The 23,617-nt window shown below is 32.9% G+C and overlaps 5 protein-coding genes across 13 annotated transcripts; 2 read left to right on the top strand and 3 right to left on the bottom strand.

Annotated features, from left to right (window-relative positions):
• Nucleotides 1-153: 153 nt before the first annotated feature.
• LOC145739248 (ubiquitin-conjugating enzyme E2 N) lies at nucleotides 154-2,122 on the bottom strand. The gene has a single exon (XM_081994709.1). The coding sequence runs from the start codon at nucleotides 1,837-1,839 to the stop codon at nucleotides 1,375-1,377; it is 465 nt and encodes a 154-aa protein (XP_081850835.1). The 5' UTR covers nucleotides 1,840-2,122; the 3' UTR covers nucleotides 154-1,374.
• Nucleotides 2,123-2,202: 80 nt separating this feature from the next.
• ScsbetaG (Succinyl-coenzyme A synthetase beta subunit, GDP-forming) lies at nucleotides 2,203-4,135 on the top strand. Its single transcript, XM_081994707.1, has 6 exons — nucleotides 2,203-2,475; nucleotides 2,533-2,656; nucleotides 2,736-2,835; nucleotides 2,894-3,084; nucleotides 3,141-3,534; nucleotides 3,588-4,135. The coding sequence occupies exons 1-6, from the start codon at nucleotides 2,422-2,424 to the stop codon at nucleotides 3,967-3,969; spliced, it is 1,245 nt and encodes a 414-aa protein (XP_081850833.1). The 5' UTR covers nucleotides 2,203-2,421; the 3' UTR covers nucleotides 3,970-4,135.
• A 122-nt stretch (nucleotides 4,136-4,257) lies between these two features.
• On the bottom strand, nucleotides 4,258-11,368 carry LOC145739245 (F-BAR domain only protein 2). Of its 8 annotated transcripts, XM_081994700.1 has the most exons (15): nucleotides 11,157-11,367; nucleotides 10,980-11,060; nucleotides 10,818-10,909; nucleotides 10,536-10,752; nucleotides 8,662-9,115; nucleotides 8,432-8,605; nucleotides 7,849-7,950; nucleotides 6,787-6,895; nucleotides 6,447-6,610; nucleotides 6,029-6,388; nucleotides 5,639-5,972; nucleotides 5,358-5,513; nucleotides 5,169-5,301; nucleotides 4,911-5,113; nucleotides 4,258-4,857 (listed from the first exon to the last, which is right to left on the bottom strand). In XM_081994700.1, exons 2-15 carry the CDS (start codon nucleotides 11,007-11,009, stop codon nucleotides 4,542-4,544), a joined length of 2,844 nt encoding a protein of 947 aa, XP_081850826.1. In that variant the 5' UTR covers nucleotides 11,010-11,060; nucleotides 11,157-11,367; the 3' UTR covers nucleotides 4,258-4,541. The 8 variants fall into 8 exon arrangements, with proteins under 8 accessions (XP_081850826.1, XP_081850828.1, XP_081850825.1 ...); XM_081994702.1 differs by having other exon boundaries at nucleotides 5,639-5,966; nucleotides 10,980-11,368; XM_081994699.1 differs by having other exon boundaries at nucleotides 10,980-11,367.
• A 237-nt stretch (nucleotides 11,369-11,605) lies between these two features.
• Nucleotides 11,606-17,641, top strand: Magi (membrane associated guanylate kinase, WW and PDZ domain containing protein magi). The gene is made up of 5 exons (XM_081994335.1): nucleotides 11,606-11,889; nucleotides 11,994-12,276; nucleotides 13,414-15,028; nucleotides 15,243-15,639; nucleotides 16,055-17,641. Exons 2-5 carry the CDS (start codon nucleotides 12,065-12,067, stop codon nucleotides 16,228-16,230), a joined length of 2,400 nt encoding a protein of 799 aa, XP_081850461.1. The 5' UTR covers nucleotides 11,606-11,889; nucleotides 11,994-12,064; the 3' UTR covers nucleotides 16,231-17,641.
• A 1,246-nt stretch (nucleotides 17,642-18,887) lies between these two features.
• LOC145739038 (uncharacterized) lies at nucleotides 18,888-23,550 on the bottom strand. 2 transcript variants are annotated; one of them, XM_081994340.1, is made up of 6 exons: nucleotides 23,270-23,550; nucleotides 22,820-23,188; nucleotides 20,809-21,068; nucleotides 19,961-20,762; nucleotides 19,723-19,902; nucleotides 18,888-19,666 (listed from the first exon to the last, which is right to left on the bottom strand). In XM_081994340.1, the coding sequence occupies exons 3-6, from the start codon at nucleotides 21,052-21,054 to the stop codon at nucleotides 19,131-19,133; spliced, it is 1,764 nt and encodes a 587-aa protein (XP_081850466.1). In that variant the 5' UTR covers nucleotides 21,055-21,068; nucleotides 22,820-23,188; nucleotides 23,270-23,550; the 3' UTR covers nucleotides 18,888-19,130. The 2 variants fall into 2 exon arrangements, with proteins under 2 accessions (XP_081850466.1, XP_081850467.1); XM_081994341.1 differs by having other exon boundaries at nucleotides 19,961-20,753.
• Nucleotides 23,551-23,617: the final 67 nt, after the last annotated feature.

Here is a 23,617-nt window from a genome sequence, read left to right as displayed (position 1 = left end):
AAGTTTAGAAACTTGACCATGGAGTTACTCATGCATAATTGATATTAAGTTAGTAATGTGAAGAGACTGTGTGTTATTCCCTACCTTTTGTAAGTTCAGTTAAATAAATTTGTCTACTTAATATAGGTATGGATTTCATTTAAAAACCAACCCTCATTTTGAAAGGAATTTATTTGTAAAAAGCCTTACATAACATTATATACAACAAACTACATTTCACCCTTTAAACTCTTCTAAATGTAAGATAATCCAAAGCTTAAATGTTTATGCAACTGCATTTTGTTCACTGGTAATTAAACTGTTCATTGAAGAGGTTTGATGTATGTTGATTTGAAAATGATACTGCAAAACTCTGAGTTCTATTGAAAAGTTTTTGTAAGTAGCTCTTTGATTCAAGAATATTTACTAAATATTGAATTACAAACCCATTCCAATTTACAAAAGGTAAATTAAATATTACATCTAAAACATGAACATCCATCTTTGTCACTTGTTAGTGTACAAAATATAATAACTACCTCACCATGCTTTACGGTTCACAAAACAAGTGACTGAAATTGAACATTCATATTTAACAAAAGTAAGAACAAAAATTCCAAATCACCATCAAGAACTTTTGAGGATTATTAATTTTAACAGCTGGAATGAATCCTTCAGTGCCAGCTAAAAATTTAGACTAAATAGGTGAAAGAAAAATTATGTTGTGATTTGGAATAATTGTTGACAAAACAATACATTAGATTAGACCACAATTTAAAGAATATAATACATGGAAAGGTATTTATTTCACTCTCATGTTGGCACCTTCATGTACTGAGATCTATCCTGTGTGAAAGGGAGGGAAAAACTTAATTTCTACACAGAAATATACAAAGTCAGTTTAGGTGTATTGTGTAATAAAACATTTTAATTGTTACATAACATAAAATTTATGACTAACTAATCAGACCTATGCATTTGAGGGTGCCTTATGCATTCTCCATTAATATATTCAATAAACTGTGGTTAGACTGGCACTTACACACAAGAATAAAAATAAGAAAATTAGATTATAAGATTTAAATGAGTATACACAGTGCAAGGCATAGGACAAATATACTAGTTTTGAAATTATTATCCAAATTAACAATTTGTATTGGGTCAAATAATAAAACTGTATTACTTAGAGATGTGCTTTACAAATTTATATAGTTGAAGAACCAAATTTAAATACTCTGGTATAAATGCATATATTATGTGTTTACATACGGATATTAAATCTACTTGAAAGTGTAAATATAACATTCTGTTATGTACTTACAAAACATGCCAGTCTATACAGTCCAATTATTTGGGAATCTAAAAAAATTATGCTTGATGAACAAGCTAAGTTGTTTAATTGTCCATAGCATATCTACGTGTCCACTCTTTAGCATTTCTAATTGCTTCAGACTCATTTACTTTCCATAGTTCTGCAACATCATTGGCTAGAGGATCATCTGGATTTGGTGCACTCAATAAGGCTTGAATAGATAACAGCACTGTACGTATTTGAAGTGCTGGTGACCATTTATCTTTTAGAATATCTAGACAAATTCTACCTAGTCTGTCTATGTTTGGATGATATATTTTCGTAATAAAGCGTACTTTAGGAGCTGACATTGGATAGTCTTCTGGTAGGAACAATTCTAGCTTAAAAAGGCCTCCCTCAAAAGGGGAATCTTCAGGACCCGTAACAATAACGTGGAAATACCGGGCATTACTATCATCGGGTACGGCACTAATTCCGGGCACTGGTTCTTGCATTAAACGGTGCGTTTCCTTGACTATTCTCCTTGATAAGCCTCCCAATCCTGCCATTTTTTGGCTATCACTTTAGTCCCTTTATAATGATTTTTATACACTTTATAACTTCCAAACTCGTACAAGACTGTCAAACTGATGGTTTTGCCAACTTATCCGATATCATATTACCCCTCGTAATTACGTTTTTTTTGTTTTAGATTGATCTAAAATCTTTAATCATTTCACTGTTCCCCCTTTTTCTTTCCTAATTTGCTATGCTATCTGCTATAGAAATAGAATTGACAATCTTTTGACAGCGAACAGACAGTTGGTCAAGTGTTGCCAACCGTTTAACTTAGAATGTGAAATTCCCTACATATTTAGCCAACTCAAAGTTCAATTGTTACTAGTCGAGTGTACACTATTTTGTACTCACTGCTCGGCTATTGTATATAAATGCGTTTAAAATCTAACCTTACTTGACAATTTGACCCCTTTTTGTATTTTTATTTTGTTTATTTGTTTGATTTGGTTTATTATAAGTGATAATACGGCTTATTTGCCGCATATTAAAGCAGTGCAAACATACAGACGGACTTTAAACTCTCTCTGTATACGTGTTTAATTATTATTCCTGTTTTAGTTTATTTAGCAATAATGTCTTTATGGGGCACTTTTGTGAGACGTTCCTCCCATGGGAATATTTCTAAGGTTTGTATTGAAAGGAAAAAAGTTGATTTTATTAAATGAACTTAATCAAATGTTCAGGTGGCGGTTCGGTATTTAAATTTATTGGAGTATCAAAGTAAAAATCTGTTAAGGAGAAGCAATGTGGCTATACAGGATTTTTGCCTTGTTGATGAAAAAGGAGAACATGGACTGGATAAGTTTAGTAAGTATAAAGAAAGTACTTACAAGTACTTTATGCCCTAATTGAATAACTTTTTCTTTAATTACTAGTTTAATTGTAGATGCCAAAGAATATGTGATCAAAGCCCAAATCTTGGCAGGAGGTAGAGGCAAAGGCCATTTTGATAATGGATTCAAAGGGGGTGTTCACATTACCAATAAGTAATCATATAAAGAATTAAAGTGACTGAAAACTTAATATAACAGTTATTAATTGTAGAAGAGAGGATATAAATTCTATAGTCAAACAAATGTTGGGTAACAAACTAATAACTAAACAAACTCCCAAAGAGGGAATTCCTGTAAGGCAAATTATGATTGCTGAAAGTGTAAACATTAAAAGAGAGACTTATTTATGTATATTGATGGACAGGCAGAAAAATGGGCCTGTTATTATAGCTTCCCCTGCAGGTATTTAAAGAAATAGGTGATTTTACTATCAAGACTTTAATGCTTTTAAATTGTAGGTGGAGTTGACATAGAAGGGGTTGCCAGTAAAACACCTGAACTTATAAAAACCATCCCCATTGACATTTATGATGGAATAACAGATAAAATGGCCAATGAATTAGCTGAATTTCTTGAATTTAAAGGAGACTTAAAAACAAAAGCTGCAGAAGAAATTAAAAAACTCTGGCATTTATTTGTAACTGTAGATGCAGTACAAATTGAAATAAATCCTTTAGTGGAAACTGATGATGGTAAAGTAATTGCAGTTGATGCCAAATTGAACTTTGATGACAATGCAAAATACCGACAGAAAGACATTTTTGCTATGGAACATATTGCAGAAAGTGATCCAAGAGAAGTGGAAGCTGCCAAGTACAATCTGAATTACATTGGTATGACTGGAAACATTGGGTAATTTACTGTTTAGCATGTTTTTGTTTAGTTTTAACAAGTTTTTCCTTCAGATGTCTAGTGAATGGTGCAGGTCTAGCCATGGCCACCATGGACATCATTAAACTTTATGGAGGGGAGCCAGCCAACTTCTTAGATGTAGGAGGAAGTGTTAAAGAAGACCAAGTTTTAGCAGCTATCAATATTATTACATCAGACCCCTCTGTAAAAGCCATTTTAATTAATGTTTTTGGTGGAATAGTTAACTGCGCCACTGTTGCTAATGGTATAGTAGGGGCTTTAAAATCTGCCCCTCTTAAAGTACCTTTTATAGTACGATTAGAAGGTACTAATGCTACTGAAGCTAGAAAAATAATCAAGGACTCAGGTTTAAATATTCAAACTGCCCAAAACTTAGATGAGGCAGCTCAGAAAGCTGTTAAAGCTTTACAATAATTAATATCACTTTAAGTAGGTTTGTAACTGGACAATAATTAATTATTATTCATTAACTGCACTTAGTGTCTGAAGAAAACACATATGGTGCTATGGTTATGTATAGTTTTAGGTTCGCAGTTTTGTACTTTTTTACTGCAATAAAAGTGTTTGTTATAAACGTTCACACCTTTGAAGTTTTTCTAAACTCTATGTGTGCTACCTACTACAGACGACGATAATAAAGGTTTCTGTTTTTAGTACTGCTGCCATCTATGAACTTACAACGATACTTAAATGGAAAAAAAATGTATAGCACATATTTATTTATAAAATAGTTCATAAACTATATATATGTAACTTTTATAACGCGGAATTTCTAAACAAATACATACATATTCCAAAGAGATTATAATAAAAAGTTTGCCTTTACAGCCTTAGAGGCTATGTCTTTTAGCGCGCATATCTCGGAGATTTTTGATTAAAGTTCCAATATCACATGCTTTCATCAGTTGCGGTTACAACTTCAGAGCTATCATGTAATTTTGGAGAGTTTAAAGGCAAACAAATAAGCGGTTTAAAAAACAGGAATGCTAGCAATTAGGTTCTGCAGACCCAGTGGTGCTGGGAGTTGTCAACTCTGAACCATAGAGACGATCTCCGTTGCAAATGTATTTACCAGAAACGAACCGACGTTTGACTAATGACAATCGGTAACCCAGTCCAATTAATTGGAAGTCAATTCCAGACAAAGTGGTACCTTCGCAGTTGAATTGCGCACTAATTATCGACGGAGTTAGAGGTCCATTTTCGACATCATATCTGGCCAACATGGAACCTATGCCGTTATTGTCTGAATGTTGAGATAGTTCAGTGAACTTCCATACTAGTCTGTTATTATCTGCTGGCCTGTAAGGACAATTAATTTCTGATTGATAATATGGAATTTACAAAATACATACCACTGAGCTTGAGGTTTAGTCTGCATGTTTTTAATTACACCATCAATAGGGACAGCAACTGACACGTTGAGTAAAGGAGTAGGGGAACTCATGGCATGTGAATTATATTTGTATTCAATTTTTAAGTCTGTATGCTGGTTAGTACATTTCCAGTAAGCAACTAATTGAAGAGGGCATGAGTTTGCTCCAGGCCTTGCTTTGATCTGAATTAATTAAATTAATTTAGTACGCAACCATCTGGTAGCCAGACAAACTCACTTGGTACTTAAGAATATCAACATTGAAATACGAAGCGTTTGGATTTTGTTCGGACTGCTTTTTCAGGAGTGAACTTAATGAGGGCATATTAAACTCCACGGAAATGTAATCGTTAACGGTTGGATCAAAATCCCTAAAAGAAAATAATAGTTTATTACAAGTTTGTGCCAAAATAGGAAAAATATTTACAAGGAAACCAATTTTTCATTGGGGATGACGGAGCTTAGTTGTCGAGTGTTTTTTACTCTAAATACTAGTTTTGCTGGATTTGGGTTACTAGCCAAAATTGTTACTATTCCCGCAGGAAAAGATAACATCATTTCACCAGACATCTTTACTTGGCACCTAAAATTATTATTGTAATTTTTTGAGAACCAAAATTCAATTTACGGAACTATTAAGACACTTTCAATTAATTTACAGATTTTAAGTAAACCAAATTTTACCAAAAACACTGTACTCATACTTACACGTACCTAGATTCATCAGAACCTTTGAAATATGAATGAACAATTTCGTGAAAAGCTACCGCTAAAGGTATAGTATCAGCCATGCCAATTGTCAATGGCGAAGGTCCACGTGAAGCGCCAACGGGAACGCAAGCAGTTCTAAACTCCAAACTATTAATACTATCAGCTCTTGAAATATTCGAGATTTGTTGCATTAAACTCTTATTCGGATCCGATCTTCTAGATGGAGGACGTGGAATCGACATATATCCAGATGTAGGGGTTGGAGTTTGTCGACTTGATTGTTTCGCTGCTGCTTGATTCTCATTATCCTCCGTAAATAAATCACCTAATTCTGAGGAGTGATAGTTTACTTTGGAAAGCTAACCATTTGACAAATGTCTTAAATACCTGTGTATTTCGAAGTGACGGATAAAGTTGGAGAATTTAAAGCTAATTGAGAAGGACTTTGCAGAGGAGCGTACGGGTGGGAACTTGTCGGCGTTGAAGCATTCGACGCTGTAGGACTTTGTACAAAATTCAAGCCTAAAAGCTCCGAACTCGGCTTTCCGATTTGCTGCGAAACTGACTGGGATCGCTTTATAGTCAGATCTCCATCCAAATTTGATCCACGCCTGCCAAATCCTCCTGTAGGAGACAAGTAAATGTTTTCTACAGTTGCCCGCAGTTCGTCCACTGAAGCTGACATCGGATTAGATCCATTATTTAAAGGCTTTATTTCCACATGAAGTTTAACTTCCGGTTCATCATCTGTAATATAATTTTAAATTCCATGATTTTGCATGGTTATTGCATTAATTAAAATTACCAGAGTCTGAATCAGAAGAGGAGTAAAAGCTACTTTTCTCATTCCATGTAGTTGTAACAGCCGGTCTGATAACGTACCCATCATCGTCTACTTCTTGGTTATTTAAGGGAGGATTTGCAGCTGGGACTATAGGGTCACTTTTCTGAGAATCATCTTTTTCTTCCCTTTATGAGAAATTACCTAATTAGTTCAGTCAATTTGTTTTAAAGTTTTATGAGTGAAATTAAACAGTCCGATTATCTTTGTTAAACAAATCACACGTTTTAGTACACAGTAACTAAACAGCAGCAGTTAACTAGTACACTACTTTTATAATATCTTATCAATCAATAAGACTTACATGTCAGATTTCTCTTCCTTATTACTTTGGTTGTCAATACTGTCTTTAGTCTGTAGTTTCTTGGAATTTTTTTTCTTTTTGCCTTTGTCCCTTCGGCTTCGCAGGAACCCTAAAATTTGCAAGTTTTACGATTGAATTAAAGAAAATTAAACTAGTGAAAAGCTTATTAAAGGATGTAATCGCCGGGAAAGACAATTGCCAACACAACGCCAAAAGGATGTTTTAAACGAGATGAATATAAAACGACAAGCGCATAATAAAAACAAAGGGGATGTACTTGAAGACGTTTGTGCTAGTTCATCAATGATCACGAATAAATGTTTGCTTTCCATAACTACTTGTGCCAGTTATGCCATAAGTAGTTCATTTTCCTGTAGTTGATTAAAAAATGATTTTGATAGACCCAAATCCACCACCTGGAGAGCAAATGCGCGGGCGTTAATAAATTGAAAGTAACAACTCTATGTCTATTTTAATTCTAATTCTAAAAGTGCGTGCAAAATGCATGCTTGAGTGAAGAAGTTTAATTGAAAATGGAAATAAAGACGTGTTCAGCAGGAAGGTCATCAGAACTAGATAAGTGTTCAATTCATTTGCATATATTTCATTTATATGTACAGTAGTTTAATTTTAAGGGCCGATAGAATTTATTTACAAGGGTCTCAAACACTACCTTCAATTTACCTTTTCCAGATCTCGAATTTTAACCTATTAACAAGATAATTTAGGAACATGATCCCTCTTAAAGATTCAGTATTAAAAATTGAATCATCATACATAATAAAAAAATTTTAAAGCCACATCAAACGACCTCTCAAGAATTAGAAATGAATGCACTAAAGCTATATCCATTATTAAGTCAGTTTTTCAAGTGTAGTACCTGTTGAGAATTTGTGTATTGAGACACTTCATGTGAAGTGTTGATATACTTAATTGGATATTTAAATAGGAAATTTACAGCCACCGTTACCCAAAATAAATTAAAAATATGCAAATAAAACAAACACAAGATTGTACTAAAGACACTAAAAGTTTGATGCAAATGCAATATTCAAGAATTACATTTCGATCCACGTTGTGAATGGCGAGTTAACTGTTGCTTCCCATCGGGACTGGTGGGACTGGACGGGGCACTGCAAGGCCCGGGACGGCTTTCACGAGAACCTAAAAAATACAGCCAAAACCCCAAGTTATGGAAAAGTCGACTTTTACCAAATACCGAGTAAATGCACCCAAATTTAATTACTCAAACCACTTATAATTTTAACAACAATCAGGGACATGAGCTAAATTATAAATACACTTACTCATCCTAAATTTCATTCCAGAATTAAAAACCCGAATTATCATCTGTGTAAACACAAATGCAAACTTAAGACACTGATTTATGCAAACAACAACTTCAACGAGACGAAATATTTTTAATATTCCATGGTTACGGTAGATTGCATTTATACCATTATTAACTATTAGATCCAATAAAAGCCAATGAGGCAGATATTTATAGCGCAGCGCAAATGGATGGAGAGGTAACACCTGATGAGTACTAATTTTCAGTGAATAAAACTAATAAAATTTAAAGGAATTCGAGACACTAAATAACTATAACATGGATTTAATAAAAATTTAGAAGGTATGAACGTACCCTGCGAATTGGACATGAAGAGATTTAATAGGGAAGTTGTTCGACGGGAAGGTTTGTTGGCATGTGTTGGCACTGCCTGATTGCTAGAACCGTTACCTTCTCGCTTGGATGGTTTTGTAGCAGTCTCAACTTCATGATTCGGGGATAAAATAGGATCTTCCAGGTCTAAGATGCCTAAAAATATTTTAAAAGCTTTAAACTCAATCATGCTTAAAGAAAAAATTATAAACCTGGTCTTTCTAGTCCTGTAGACTTATTTCTAATGAATTGATCTAACAGCTGATCGATAGTTAGCTCAATGCATTGCTGTCTAAAATCCTTATAAATTTTTCCACTTTCCGAATGAGCACACTCAATAACATCAGCAAAATTATTAAGAAACTCTTTCATATGCATGAGATGACTGATTTCCAACTGTTGAAAATTCTTTACACTCGCCGACATTTTCCTTTCAAATTCTTCTTTAACAGCACTATATTTTTCTACAAAGTTCTTATAATCCTCCTGAGCTCTTTTTAGCTTTTGCTCGCTTTTTTCTAAATCTTTGGCCGACGCATTCTCTTTTTTCAAACGCTCAAACTCCATAAACCGCTGATTGTACACATCTTTAGATTTTTGTACATTTAAGGTGACATTTTGCATTGCTTGAACCACTTCCAAGGTTCCTGATTCTTCTTCTTTAACCTGTAAAAAATATGCAAGGTCCATCTTTGTAAAGTACGCGACATACAAATCATAAAAATTGCAATGTTGGGACCAATTCTGTACACATAATTTACAACACAAGTGAACCCAACTTATGTACACTTCTTTATTACTACCAATAAAAAACGTAAATTTAACTGGCACAAACTAGTCTTTTAATTACATGGTTTATGCTGGTATGGAGGAAATCCCTTTTTATCTACTGACGTATCAGGTAAATATTGCAAAGTTCTTTCTGTAGTACCTAAAATGTTTATTTAAATCTCGCGTCAGTTTTTCGCAATTGACAATTATGTATTATGTAAAGTTAAGTGATGATGTATTTTTCAGTGAAACCCTTAATAAAATTAGTTACGCAACTGAAATATTATGTTTATTGGACCTAACTGGGTCTACACTTCATATATTAAAAAAAAAACTTGATTGCTGTAGAATGCATTATGTGATACTCTAAATAAAATTTTTATATTTTTACCTTCTAAAGTTAAAGTATTATACAAGGTTTATTTTGTAAATACCCTTGCAAATGTCAAATAAAAAAAAATCATAAATACAAAACACCTGTCCCTGGAAATTACTTAAATTGCCTACTTGATACCATTATTTTTAACATATTACTTTACTTGACAGATGAGAGTACTTGCTAGACATAGAACTGTAATTACTGTTAAGCCATCATTAGACCCTACATACACAAAACAAGTAAAACTCCATTTCATTTATTTACTTTACAATAAAGGGGTCATTTTAACTTTTACTTATAACATTCCATTTAACTTTAACCACATTGTACACTAACCTGGAAAGAAAATACATCACTGTATAAAAATGTTAAAGTTGTTATTATCATACTTTGTTGTGCTTATCAATATTTTGTGTAGGTTTCTTCCTTAACAGCTTTATCTACAAACATATTTGTTGGTTGTCAGGGTTATATTTAGTTGAGTTATTAACAAAAATTGTTATCATAATAAACATTAGAGAATTTCTATTAATTGCATTCTAATTGCCACTACCCATAATAACTAATGTTTATTATTAGCCAAAATAAACTAAACTATCCATTAATTTGTCTTCATCTTTATAAAGCTTGAAATTTACACATTTTAACACCACTCCATGCTAACATACAATTATTTGAATTATTGGGGTTATTAAGTGCCAAATGTTAGTGACTTTATCAGTGATAAAGTTTTATTAAAGTCACTTTAAAATGTTACTGGAACTTGAATACTAAATGTTTCACAGATCTCCTGATTAATCATGACTTTATTTGAACTCATTAAAATGTCATCAAACTCATTCCACATGACATCAACTCCAGAATTAAATAATTCACATTCATAATAGACTTTGTGAGGAAAAAAATATTTCATTAAAAAGATATACATAAACTTACAGACTTATGCTTCTTATGTAATTCATCAGCATATTTTCCAACTTCCTTAACCAGTTCTGTTAATTTTTGCATAGTCTGAACATGCAATGTTGAAAGCTTTTCTGCTGAAGTCTTGATAACTTGCCATAGTGGAGCAAAGGTGCCTTGTGAACAACAACTTCCAGCTTGTTTAGCTAGTTTAGTTAAAAGTTTTGAGTTGTTTTCTTCTATATTTGACCTAGAACAAAATTACAAACACCCATTTAACACAGCTACATTTATAAACAATATTTCACTGCATACCTCTCCCTTAGAAATTCTGCAAAGTCCTTACTGGCATTTAAGCCATATTTCATGTTATGGTATAAGACATCAAAGCCATTGTTCTTCTCGCCCTGTATAGAATTTGAAGAATTTCAAATATACAAGTTATAACAAACTTAACTTGCCATATTCACTACTTACCCAAAAATAATTATTAAAATCAACTGTCATTATGAGTATTTATCATACCAATTTTAAGAAGTTAAAAAGCAAAAAGGCACACTAAATAAAAAAAACAAACAAATGTTTAGTTGTTAGATTTGTTATAACAAATATTCGCACAAAAACATCAAAGCTATCAACAAATTATAAACAGACCCGTTTTATCATATTTGCTTATTAGTTGTTAAATCAATCACTGAACTACAGGAAAGGAAAAAAGTCGATGAAAATCACAGGAAACACTTCCAACTTAGAAAATTTTCTCTCCTTAATTTGAAACTTTATACCACACAAATTTTAATAATTTTCAATTTTTGTTTAATAATTAAAAAGGGGGCGTATATGATTGGCGTTTGACGGTTTGTTGACCATGCCCAACAGCTGTCATAATTGACAGAGACTATTTGCGTCGGCACCATACGTCATGTCACTCTATTTCAATATCACGTTACCTACTGTAAAACTTGTTTCAATGTATCACATGATACAGACGTAGTGGATTACTCTAACACTGTAACAATTGTAGTAAAGAAGAAAAGAACCAGGCTAGAGCTGTCTTGTATTTGTTGTTAGTTTGAAATATTGAAATTGACATCTGACGTGCCTTTATGACTCGATGCTTGATGACAAAAAGTACCTTGAAATAAAATGTAAAACAAGATAGTAATTCAGAAATGAAAACAGTCTAAAAGTGAGGTAGGGCTACACGAAGAGAAAATGATTGAACTGAACAGTAATTTGATGTTATAACTTTACAAATGACATCTCTATGTTTATGTTAAATGTAATGAACTTTATAAATTCAGCAGTGTTTGTGCCAGTTCCATTAGTGATATTGCAAGAAATCTTCCTTTGATTGCACCAAGATGCAATTTTTTGAGCAAAATAAGTAAGTTTATTTCATTGTTAAATGAAATGATTATCTAGATATTAAGGACAGCATCTCTATATCCTTAAAATAACATTTTACACTGTATTTTAATACATTTTTAGAGGATCTGTGTGCTGCTGGAGGATGAAAAAAAATAATAAACACTACATTCTTAAATGATGATTGATTCAAAATGAGTCACACTATAGAGCCCAATCCTTTATCTCAGCCTTTGAGGGTAGAAACAGAAGATCCTGGTGTCCTTCCTGAAGATGCAAATTATTATGAGACAGAAAAGGACAGCTTTAATCATGGAAATGAAACTCATGAAAATGATTCCCTGGGTCCTTTACCTCCTAAATGGGAAAAAGCATTTACTGAGAGTGGAGAAGCATACTTCATTGAGTGAGTACTATTGTTTATTTATCTAAAGATTGCTATATGTAAATTGTGTGTATATGTGTGCTTCTATTACATTGGACACTGTATCTTTTTATATCCTGTTTGCTTTAAATAGGCCAGCTGAAACCATATATTTATTTACATACACAACATTTCATAATTATTTTCTTAGTTTCTAAACATTTTTATAGGTCATTATCAGGTTTATAACTACTATGATAAATAGTAATTTTCCTGGACCAGTCCAGGCAAAACAAATATATACTTTTATGATTAACTAGTTAAATACAACTTAAGTAAATACTACCTAATTCCAAGTAGGAAAAGCATTAAAAAACAGTAAAAAATCCATGTGTCTACAAATTGGCTATTGTGTAATAGATATTATTATATAGTAGTAGAAGGGGGTCACTTAATTTTTATTTATAAATAATAAATAAGACTAAAGAAGGGAGGACAAAAATTGAATGACATTTAGATCATGCCAGAGAACTTTTAGGTATAACTGAAAGAGCACTTTCAGAAAATATGCTTTTTTTTTAACTAAATATCACCACTCTTTAATCTAAGTATTCCATAACTTAAAGTGGATTTATGCACATCCTAAGTAAGTTAGAATCATCTATTTGACAGTTGATTTGACTACTTTTGTTTTACTAATTTGTTCTTTAATGTTTCAATTTTTTTTTAAATTTGACAAGGGAAGCAAACCTCAATCATTACTGGTAATTGACATTTAACTAAACTTAATGGAAAATTCTGTTGCATAAATGTCCACATGCCATTACACATGTTGATGTTTCTTAGTACTAAATTAGTTAAGCTTAATTTTATTTTAACGTCCTGCATAAATCCACCTTTACCCTAATAAAATTAGTAGTAAAATCATAAATCTGCTGTCAAGTGTCAAAAGAGAGAATAATTTTAACCAATAGAAAATATTGTAGTGGTAGGGTAGGCCATCCTTATTCCTCAGCTGCAAAATAGATTATTCAAATTTATGCAAATTTAGATATTATATATATTTATAAGAGAGATGCAGAATAAAAGTAACATTATTTTTTTACTACTAATAAGACTGTAGCTTCTTCAAATCAACTTCATTACTTTGAACTCTAAAAGGATAACTATTTCTTGCAGTCACTCAACTGGTACCTCACATTGGCTAGATCCCAGATTATCAAAGTTTCAAAAAAAGAGTTTAGAAGACTGTATGGATGATGAGCTTCCATATGGTTGGGAAAAAATTAGTGATCCTCATTATGGAACTTATTTTATTGACCATGTTAATAGAAGAACTCAATATGAAAACCCTGTGATTCAAGCTAAAAGAGCTGCATCACAAGCCTCTGCAAGGGCTAGTAGAACCTATTTTACTAGAGATCCCTCAGAGTTGTGTGGGCAGAGAATAAGAACTTCATTAGTTAAGTCATCTAGAGGCTTAGGGTTTACTATTGTAGGTGGAGATGATGGTGTAGATGAATTCTTGCAGATTAAATCAGTTGTGCCAAAAGGTCCTGCTTGGTTGGATGGTCAACTTCAAATGGGAGATATTATAGTTTTTGTTAATGACACTTGTGTATTAGGATATACTCATAATCAAATAGTGAGGCTGTTTCAGTCTATTAGCATAGGATCTACAGTTCAGTTGGAGGTGTGTAGAGGGTACCCTCTACCTTTTGATCCTAATGACCCTAACACAGAAGTAGTTACCACAATTGCAGTAGATGCTCATTTGCAACCTTTAACAAATGACAAAAGAATTCTAGATACCAATTATAACTTTCTTGAGGAAGATGATAATTTATCAAGAAATGAAGAACAAGTTGATATGTCCGATGACATTGATGATCTACTTAAAGGGATGAATACTTTAACATTAGGAAAAGTAGAAGTTAGGGTTAGAATTGTTAAAGGAAACCTTGGCTTTGGATTTACTATTGCTGACAGCGCGTGTGGACAAAGAGTGAAAAAAATACTTGATCGCCAACGTTGCAAGAATCTTATGGAGGGTGATATTTTACAGGAAATAAACGACATATCTTTACAAAGCCTATCACATGATGAAGTGGTCCAAGTTCTTAAAAATTGTCCTTACAATGGAGAAGCTACAATTTGCGTTCAAAGGGGCTGTCCTAGCAAAAGTAACCTTCGCACTAAACACCGAAAACTGGACACAAAGTGTTCCTCCAAAGATGCCATTAATGCTCATAGAAGTAAAACTCCAACTGCAGACCTATACAGCACTCAACCACGTGAAGTACTTCCAAGCAGACCAAAAACTCCTTTAGTAGACACTAGAAATCTTAGACAAACATCTTCAAAGGACGTCAATTCGAATTCAAATGACATCCACTGCAGAGAATATCAAATTGACGCTTTTCCAGTAGATCGCGCTAGATTACGATCATCGCTCACAGGAAATCATGAAGATGACGAGCTGGACGTGGATGTGGACATTCCAGAAAATAACCAGATCAAACCGTCATATGAATATCCTCCTCCTGTTGATCTCAAGTTTAGCCCTTATATGCCACCACCGCACCGATATGATTGTGCATGCGCTTTTTGCTCTAGTCCTAGACCTATAGACAGCAATAATATCGATAATCCCAATAATCGGAAGAAAATGTCTAATTACTGGTCTTATCAAATGAGTACTAGGCAGGATTATGTTACAATGCATATTGTGTTGAACAGGCTGGAGACTGGTTTTGGGTTTAGGATTGTGGGAGGAATCGAAGATAAATCTCAGGTAAGTGAAGTTAATAGTCATATCTGTTTATCAAATTTCAAAGTGTGGGTGTAACAGTTTAGTTAGCTAAATTGCACTGTTTGATTTTATGGTCTCTCTTGAACCTTGAAGAAATAACGTCCTGGAAAAAAACATCTTGTTTCTTGATTCTAACGATACTCAGTACATTTGGTGAAGTCTTGAAAATGTACCAAATATATAAATATTCTTCAAGGTGGCTGTAGGCCAAATAGTGCCTGGTGGTGCTGCAGACCTAGACGGAAGAATGCAAACCGGAGATGAGATCGTCAGTGTCGAAGGGTTTTCTGTATTAAAAGCTGAACATCGTCAGGTGGTTCAACTAATAAATACCGCGGCGGCCCGAGGCCAAGTCAGTCTCATTTTAAGGAGACGGATGTATCCTCCCCCAGGTCCTCAAGGACCTATTAATTATTCAGCGGTTAACTGGCAAATTGAAAATGCTTCTCCTGCGTTATCTGTAAATCATGCCGTGCCCTTGGTCGTTGCTTCCCCAACTGGTCCCACTTACGATGTGACTGTTCAGAGAACTGAAAGTGAGGGCTTTGGCTTCGTTATCATATCTTCCGTAAACAAGATCGGCTCTACTATTGGTAAGTAAATTCTAAACAACTTATCTGTAATTGAATATCTTATGAATTGATATTTCACCAACGCAACGTTAGTGCATACAGAGAGTCTTTATAGTAACTTTCTAATACCGTAACTAGCCGTACCTCGTAAAATTGTTGTTTTATGGTCTTAAGGGGCTTTAATGTTGTTTTGAACTAAAACTAAAATATTTAGTGTTGCCCCTCATTTACATTGTCTCAAACAAGGTTTAAAAGTTATAATAATAAATACAATAGTCTGCAAGTTATAAAACTACGAAACTGACTTATTTCATATAAAATGGACAAATCCGGGCCAAATTGTTTACGCAATGCTTAAATATTTATGAATTCGGCTTTCACTCAAATAAACTTAACATCCGATAAAACTTTTAACTAATGGAACAAATGTTTTAAGGTCGTTTGATTGAAGACAGCCCTGCTGAACGATGTGGAAGACTCCGTGTTGGAGATTATATTGTTGCAGTTAATCATATAGACATAATGCATTTATCTCATGGTGATATCGTTAACTTAATTAAGGAGTCTGGCTTATCTGTTACATTAACAATTGCTCCTAATCCAGATTTATGATTGTTAACGGTGGCCTAGCGTAACATCGTTACACGTTCATATGTTTTTTATAGTTAGAGTAATTATTAGACTAGAAGTTTACTTTGGACTTTTACAATAAACTGCTCATATTGGAATCAAAATTCATTTGTGATAACAGCATTATTTAATAGTAATTCTCAGATATATATGCTCATAATTGCTCATTAATAATTTTTAATTATGACAGGGCAGTTATCTTAGGGGGTTAATTAAAATGTGTGTTTTAATACTCGAATTTTGGTGTATTATGTGTATGAAGTTTCAATGTTTATAAAATGCCTTATAATTGTTATTATATTAATATGACAATAATATTTTTCTAAAATTAAATTCTGACTGTTGTCTTTTTTCAGTGTAAGTTTATTATTAACATTTTTCTATTGTATATTTTTCTTATTTGCTTGTTAGGTATATTGGATAAGTCTTTTTTGTTGATTGACTAGAATATCACTGCCCCTATAAAGAAATGCATATAATAAGTCTAAGAAACTATAAAACTTTATAGTAACTACTATTAGAAAGTAACACTTTTATATACCATAAGAAACTTATACAATTTCAAACAGAAGTATTACTTCATAGGACAGCTGTCTAAGCCATATGTATTTGCAGATAATGTAATCAAATACACAGACCTCCGAATTAAATAAATTTTCAGCTGGAATAGCATTTTGTTTACATTAAATATAAGTCGGTGAGTTGCGATTATAAAGGTCGTTCCAACTTAAATAAACCACATATATTATACATCGAAAGATAATGTTAGTTTTCTATATAGGTATATAAGTTATAATCTTATATTAAAGCTTCACGATGGAAGTAAAGAAAGTATATGAAAATTACCTGGAACATTGAAATATTTTTTTAAAGAAACTCAATATTTTTTAAAGGATTACTAAACAAAAAAAAACGTCAATTTGGTAGTAGTTTGCTTACAAACCCATGTTTATAATGATTTTTGTAATCGTGAAGCTGAAAACCAATTTTAGGGCTTCGAATTGAAAAAAAAACTTGTTAAGTCTTGTGTTTTACTGTTAATACATTTTCTTTATACTACAGTATTGAAGAGGTGGCAAAGAACAATATGATTTTATAGTTCTTAAGACCAGTAACCTTTTTTAAATTGCATGCTTTAACAATATTCTCTTGCAAGTCCAGTTAGCTGAACTGAGTAACAGAAAAGTGGGAAAAATTGCCTCCATAGACATTTACAAACTAATCAATGTTACACTATCTTTGGTAATCTGGACAGATAATAAAATTGAACAATCGTCCGGATTACCAAAGTATATGAGTAATTTTGAGAATTACTTTATTATAATCACATTTCCTGACTAGTTCGGAAAAGCTATATTTTTAATTTCGCACCCACTTACTTCAAAACCATAAATCAGTTTAGTGACTTTAAATCTGACCTAAATTTAGACTTAAGTCATTAAAATGATCTATAGTGCAGACGGACTTTATTTGTTATTTCTATCAATTACATTAATAAAAATTGTAAATTTTTAGCCACATTTAAATAAATTGATAATATAGGTCTACCAGTTTGCAAACCGTACACATATTATACATTATCTACGTGTTTTAAATGCCTATGCTTTTGGGTTATCTCAAAAAACATTAATGATATTCCTGCATTGCTCGTGTTTAAGTGGGTCAACTAATATGTGTATCTATTTCTATCAGTGTTTCCGTGTTAATTCCATGTTACAAAAGTATATTTACAGGTAATTACAAGACAGGAATCTCAAGTTATTATTATAGAATTAGTAAAATGTACTGTGTAGATACCAGGATGCATTGTTTAATCATTTAGTAATAATTTTATTTAATATGTATTCAATTTTGTAAGACTAATGCGAAGGATCTCTAAAATTTTCTCTGCTATTGATATGAATACTACAGTGTTTTTCTAATTTTTCTGGCCTTGTTCAATATTTGGTAGTAAATATACATTGTTAAAACGTTTGTAAAGAATTCCGGCCAGCATGTAATGTGGAGATTCCGAAATAAGATTTTTTACGTTAATTGGTTATTATTCTCTTATACCAGACGTATTTTATTTTATATTTATGATGATTTTCATCTGTTGCTTGCTTACTCTGTAACTTGAACTAAATAAAAGCAAATACAATGTCTATTTAAACACGTGTGGTACATTTTAATGCATGGACAGCTTGTAGCTTTAAAAGCATTAAAATTTAGTTTTATTTCAGTGAATACATGACTCGTCAGTGTGTTAATTCTTATGAGAAATGATAAGTAAGTAATATTGTATTGTTGTGTTTTCTGAGTAAACTTTATGCAACAAATAAAATCTTTTTAGAAGAAAACGCCCCACACCTTCCTGGTTATTTATTATACAATATATCAACTATATGATTTTTAGTGCTTTTAAAGACCACCCAAACATTTTAATGATCCACCCTGTGTGAATTACTTGTATAATCGGTTACGTATCTTTTTTCGGATATCCGGTACATTTTTATATTAGACTGATTATTGTACTATTTGTATATAGGTATCGTGTTACACATTTTATAAAATATAAACATCAGTTATTGTATTAAAAAAAGTGGCTTTATTTCGTCTTTTTTGCATTTTAGAGATGGAGGGAATTGAAACTACTTACATTAAAAATATAGCAACTGTATTTTTATATTCATATAAGACACATATATGCTGCAAGTTCATCTACTCAAAATCCAGAGGTTGAGGCGCGAACAGGTGACTAGTTATTAATAGCAGTGATTTCTCTAGATTTCAGTGAAGTCTTGCTGCACAAAAAACTATACAATATTGTAAATACACTTTACAAATAAATATATTACGCAACAAATGTCTATTTAAACACAATAAATAATTTAACGAGGAATTTAAAAGAAACCTGGATTTGTGTGTTCTATTACGCACCTTTTGCAGTACTTTTTGACTGCCCGGTAGCCTTCCAACGAAATTTGGCAATCCTGTATATTCAGCTGTTGTAAACCTCTGCAGTAGTAAGCGATACACTGAACCCCGCGATCAGTGACCAGCTCACAATTTCTGAGGCTTAATTTTTTTAAATTGGGACAACTTTCTGCTAAGGCTCTAAGCCCAGCGTCACTAACATCACATTTTCCTATATCTAGAGCCCTAAGCCTATTACAAGATCTAGCTAAAACTGTTATGGCGTCGTCAGATACAGCCTCGCAACCTCTGGCGTTTAAATATCTTAATTTGTAACATTTTCTTGCTATCACTTTGAGGCCTGCATCACTAACTTGATCACATTTCGCAACTGAAAGGTATCGAAGTGTGGGACCTAGTTTCGCTAATTCGTACAGACCGAAATCTGTAACATTTGTACAATCACTGACACTCAGTTCACGAAGTCCAGGACAAAAACTTGGCACATATTTTAATCCAGCGTCTGAAACAATTCGGTACCTATAAGTAATCTTGAAGAAAATCGTTTATTTTACTAACCTGTTATTTGTACGCATCTCCTAAGGTACAAATAAGCTAGCTGAGGGCAGTTTTGAACTACGATACGTAGTTCACCATCTTGAACTATGACACAATCAGTAAGATCTAAATATTGCAACTGTAATCTTCGGTCTGCATCTGGGTAACAGTTCATGCTTATACAGGAGATTTTCACACAACCTGGTATATATAACTCAATTAAAATAATTCTTAGATGAGATTAAGAACAAAAGTTTACCTGTAACATCTAAATGTTGCAAATTCGTACATCTGGTGGCAATTTCAAATAAAGCGTTGTTCGTTATTTTAGTACATCCTTGCAATTGCAGATGGGTCAATTCTGGACACCTCTTTGCGAGTAACATTAAACATTTATCAGACAATTTAGCTCCGTTACTAATGTATATCCTTTCGACACTAGAACAGGCTCCGGTTGGGTCTTGTCCACACAACTGCCTTAGCACTCCTTTGATTGCTTTATCCCCGCTGACAACATCACCGTCTAAAGTAATAACTCTCCACAAAGAAGGCGTCCATACTAGAGTGTCGAATCTTCTGCAGACTTGTGCACATATACTTAAATCGACACTATTCAGAAAGGAGAATATCCTTATTATAACATCATCTGGTAATTTGTCGAATGAGTTGTTTTTAGGATGAAACCGTTTTCCTTTGTAGATGTTTCCATCGTTCCAAATGGTGGTGTCTGATGATGTAGCCGCATTAACTAGAGTCGCATAGCCTTGATCTAGATTAGGGCTAGATTTCCCGATATTTTCAAAGGTTTCAAAAATATAACTGGATACGTGAGGGGTGTTTTGGGAGACGTAGTACTGGTGAGAAGAATTCTCGCTGGTACTTTTGCTTTCATACTGATTACTCCAATATGACGCCCCTAAGTATAGGGTTGACAAACCTATAGTTTCCTTCTCATACTTATGATTCGCTGCTTCTAAAGGGCTGAGGTTGGTTTTGCGTGAGTAGTCGGGGTCTACACTCAGACAGGAATTAGGTTGATCATAGTAGTTTTGCTGGAAATGCTACAAATTAACTGAAGATCTGTTAATTAATTTTAAAAATGTTTACCACATAGTCAGATTCTTCAGACGAACCGTGCTGCCTTTGCAAGTAACTGCTTCCAATAGAACGATCGTTGAAAATGAGTTCACTCTCGCGGCTACATTGCTCGTAATGATACGGTTGGTACTTTTCGCCACCATCTGTAGAATTATTTGTATCGTCACTACTAGAATTATGATGTCCTAAGCGAACCAATGGGCAGGGCTTTGGTCTTGGCGAGAGTCGTTCTAGGAGACTAGATTGATGATTCATATCTTTCCAATACCCTAAAAAATTCATATTTAGTTAGGACACACAGAACTTAATTAGTCTTAAAAGAAGATTTTAACGACAATAAAACCAATATGTGTCAGTTTTTGATTCTTAGAGAGCGAGTGATTAATAATATGGTTAATCTTGAAAATCTACTATTTTATTATCTTTTTAATAAGATCTAGTACTCTAACAGTTATAAAGTACTATAGAATATTCTCATATGTCTAAATCATATACTAAACCGGGGTGTATAACAGTTACTTTTTATCAGTTTCCCAGTTGTAGAGGTTTTAATAAATTGGTTTTAGCGCTACTTGGTTTTAATGCTAAAAACGTGAGTAGTTTTCGTCGATCCTTTGAACACTTAAGCATCTAATAATCTTTTTTGCTACATTTAAACGGAGGCGATATTTTAATAGTTGCCTTCATGTTATTGAGGTGAACAAGGTCAATTTCAAGGTATCATTTTTGCTAAAGATATTTATACGTTATGCAGATATATTATGGTAAAGATTTAATCAATCAAAGTCATATGCAAACTTATCTCTAAATTGTAGTTGTACGATTATAAATTAAACTACAAGAACAAACCAATTATATAAATAAAATACTTGTACATATAGAAATTTCAATAATGCTCCTCGTTTGGCATTTAATATTGTGATGTATAAAAGAAACAAAACAAGAAATAGAATGAGTATGGTCAAGTTGCAGGCGGATTTGAAGGCCATCATGTATTTACGAAATTATTCAATAAATACGTAAATGTTATTGGTAGTTTATATTGTGTTCTTTGAACAATAAAGCTTTTGTGCGGTTTTAAGCGCCACAATGGTCTTTTTTATAAATTTCTGCAAGATAATGCTTCATTAAGGTTCATATATGCTTTCAATCACTTGAGTACAAACATTTCGAAACGAAAGTCAAAATAACATAAAAACGTGTTTCATGTAATGATTTAAGTAGGAACTGGCTCAAGGACGTCCCACAAGAGAAATTTTGCTTCTTAAGATCATAAAGAAGAAACATTTGACCAAAAATATTATCACGGAATTCTTTTTACGAATAGAAGATGAAATTAAATTTTTTTCTATTTCGCACGTTATTAGGAAGTCTATAATTGAACTGCATGCATTAAATTGGTTTCACATCACATCAAAATCGTCTATTATTAAGTCACTTTTTGAATTGGTCGGAATCCGAGTTAACTCTAAAAAGATCAACTTTTTTTTTAATTTTTACTAACCACTCGTAAATAATTCAGTAATGTAATTTTGTTACGCAAGTGCGGTAAAAAGAGTTTTGCATCCAATTGGACAATTTATTATCAAAAACAGGATAAATTACGTCATGAGTAAAAAATTATAATCTGATAGAATAACAAAATTATTAGGTAGTTTAAAAAGGTAAAAAGCAATTATTTTAACCGTAATAAATTAGTTTTGTTAATATTTTATTATCAGAAAACACAGCTTAGTCGTTCTGATAAGCGCGTTATGTATTATATGCATTCCTTCTTTGAAGCAAAGGCTTGGCAAATTCCAACCAATTATTGCATTACCAGATGAATACATCGGGTTTAGAGGTATCTACTTCAATCAAACTGCTACTTTAATTTTCCGTAATACCATTTAAAGCTTCATTAAATATGGTGGTATTTTTAAGCTCAGTAGAGTCAAATATTGCAAAAGCTTGAAATACTGTTTTGTAAGTAGGGTAAACTAGTAGGTAAAAGGGAAAGTTCATCGACACTTTGACATACCTTAACCTATCATTTGTTTAATGGTCCTCGGAACTCGTCTAAAGATTTCTGCATTTTTCTGGTATGGTACTGGTACCACTCTCATCAAATCACTCAACAAATATCAAACGCAAAAACGAGTAAATGCAAACGATATGTTCAACACTCACAAGACCTGTCACCGAACCAAATAGTTTGCTTTGTTAACATTGAGTTGCCGTCTCTCTTCTGGTCTTGTAATACTTCTCGTTTGCTTTGGTCGTCGTACGACCGAGGTACGACTTCGACCACAACAACTTCGATAGGTATAGTGTGCCGTGCAGAAGACCAATAACGGGTAAAAATTTACAGTGGCGGACCAGTACCTACTGGTATGACCCGCATGGTTTTCTGAAAAAAACGGTCAAAATTATGAAATAGTTTTTACAAGCAGGCAACTCAAAACTTTTAAAAAGAATTCCAGTCCCTTACCCCTTTGACCATAGTCCTTCTAACAACCCACATTCTCTTCATATAGTACCAATGGAATTGACCTGGTATATACGTCTTAAAGAAAATAGATATAGGAAGGAATGAATGATTGTTTAAAGATTGGAAATCATTTTAGATGGTTCTGTAGGCTAATATAAAAGCCGGAGAAGTAGTAATGGTAACCTGTAGGCGGTACTTTGCTATTAATAAAAATATTTATTACTTCTAATGTTTAAGTCCGTCAGTGTTTTGTTAATTTGTACTGTTTAACTTGTCATTATTTTGTTTGTCAGAGAGTTGTTGATGATACTATAATCATTTAACAATCAAACATAACAAATTTGTTGT

The sequence above is a fragment of the Ips typographus genome, linkage group LG16, assembly GCF_016097725.1.
Source record: "Ips typographus isolate SLU linkage group LG16, UJ_Ityp_2.0, whole genome shotgun sequence".
In the NCBI taxonomy this organism is placed as follows: domain Eukaryota; kingdom Metazoa; phylum Arthropoda; class Insecta; order Coleoptera; family Curculionidae; genus Ips; species Ips typographus.
The sequence above is the reverse complement of the archived record's forward strand: the minus strand, read 5'-3'. Positions and strand labels throughout refer to the sequence as shown.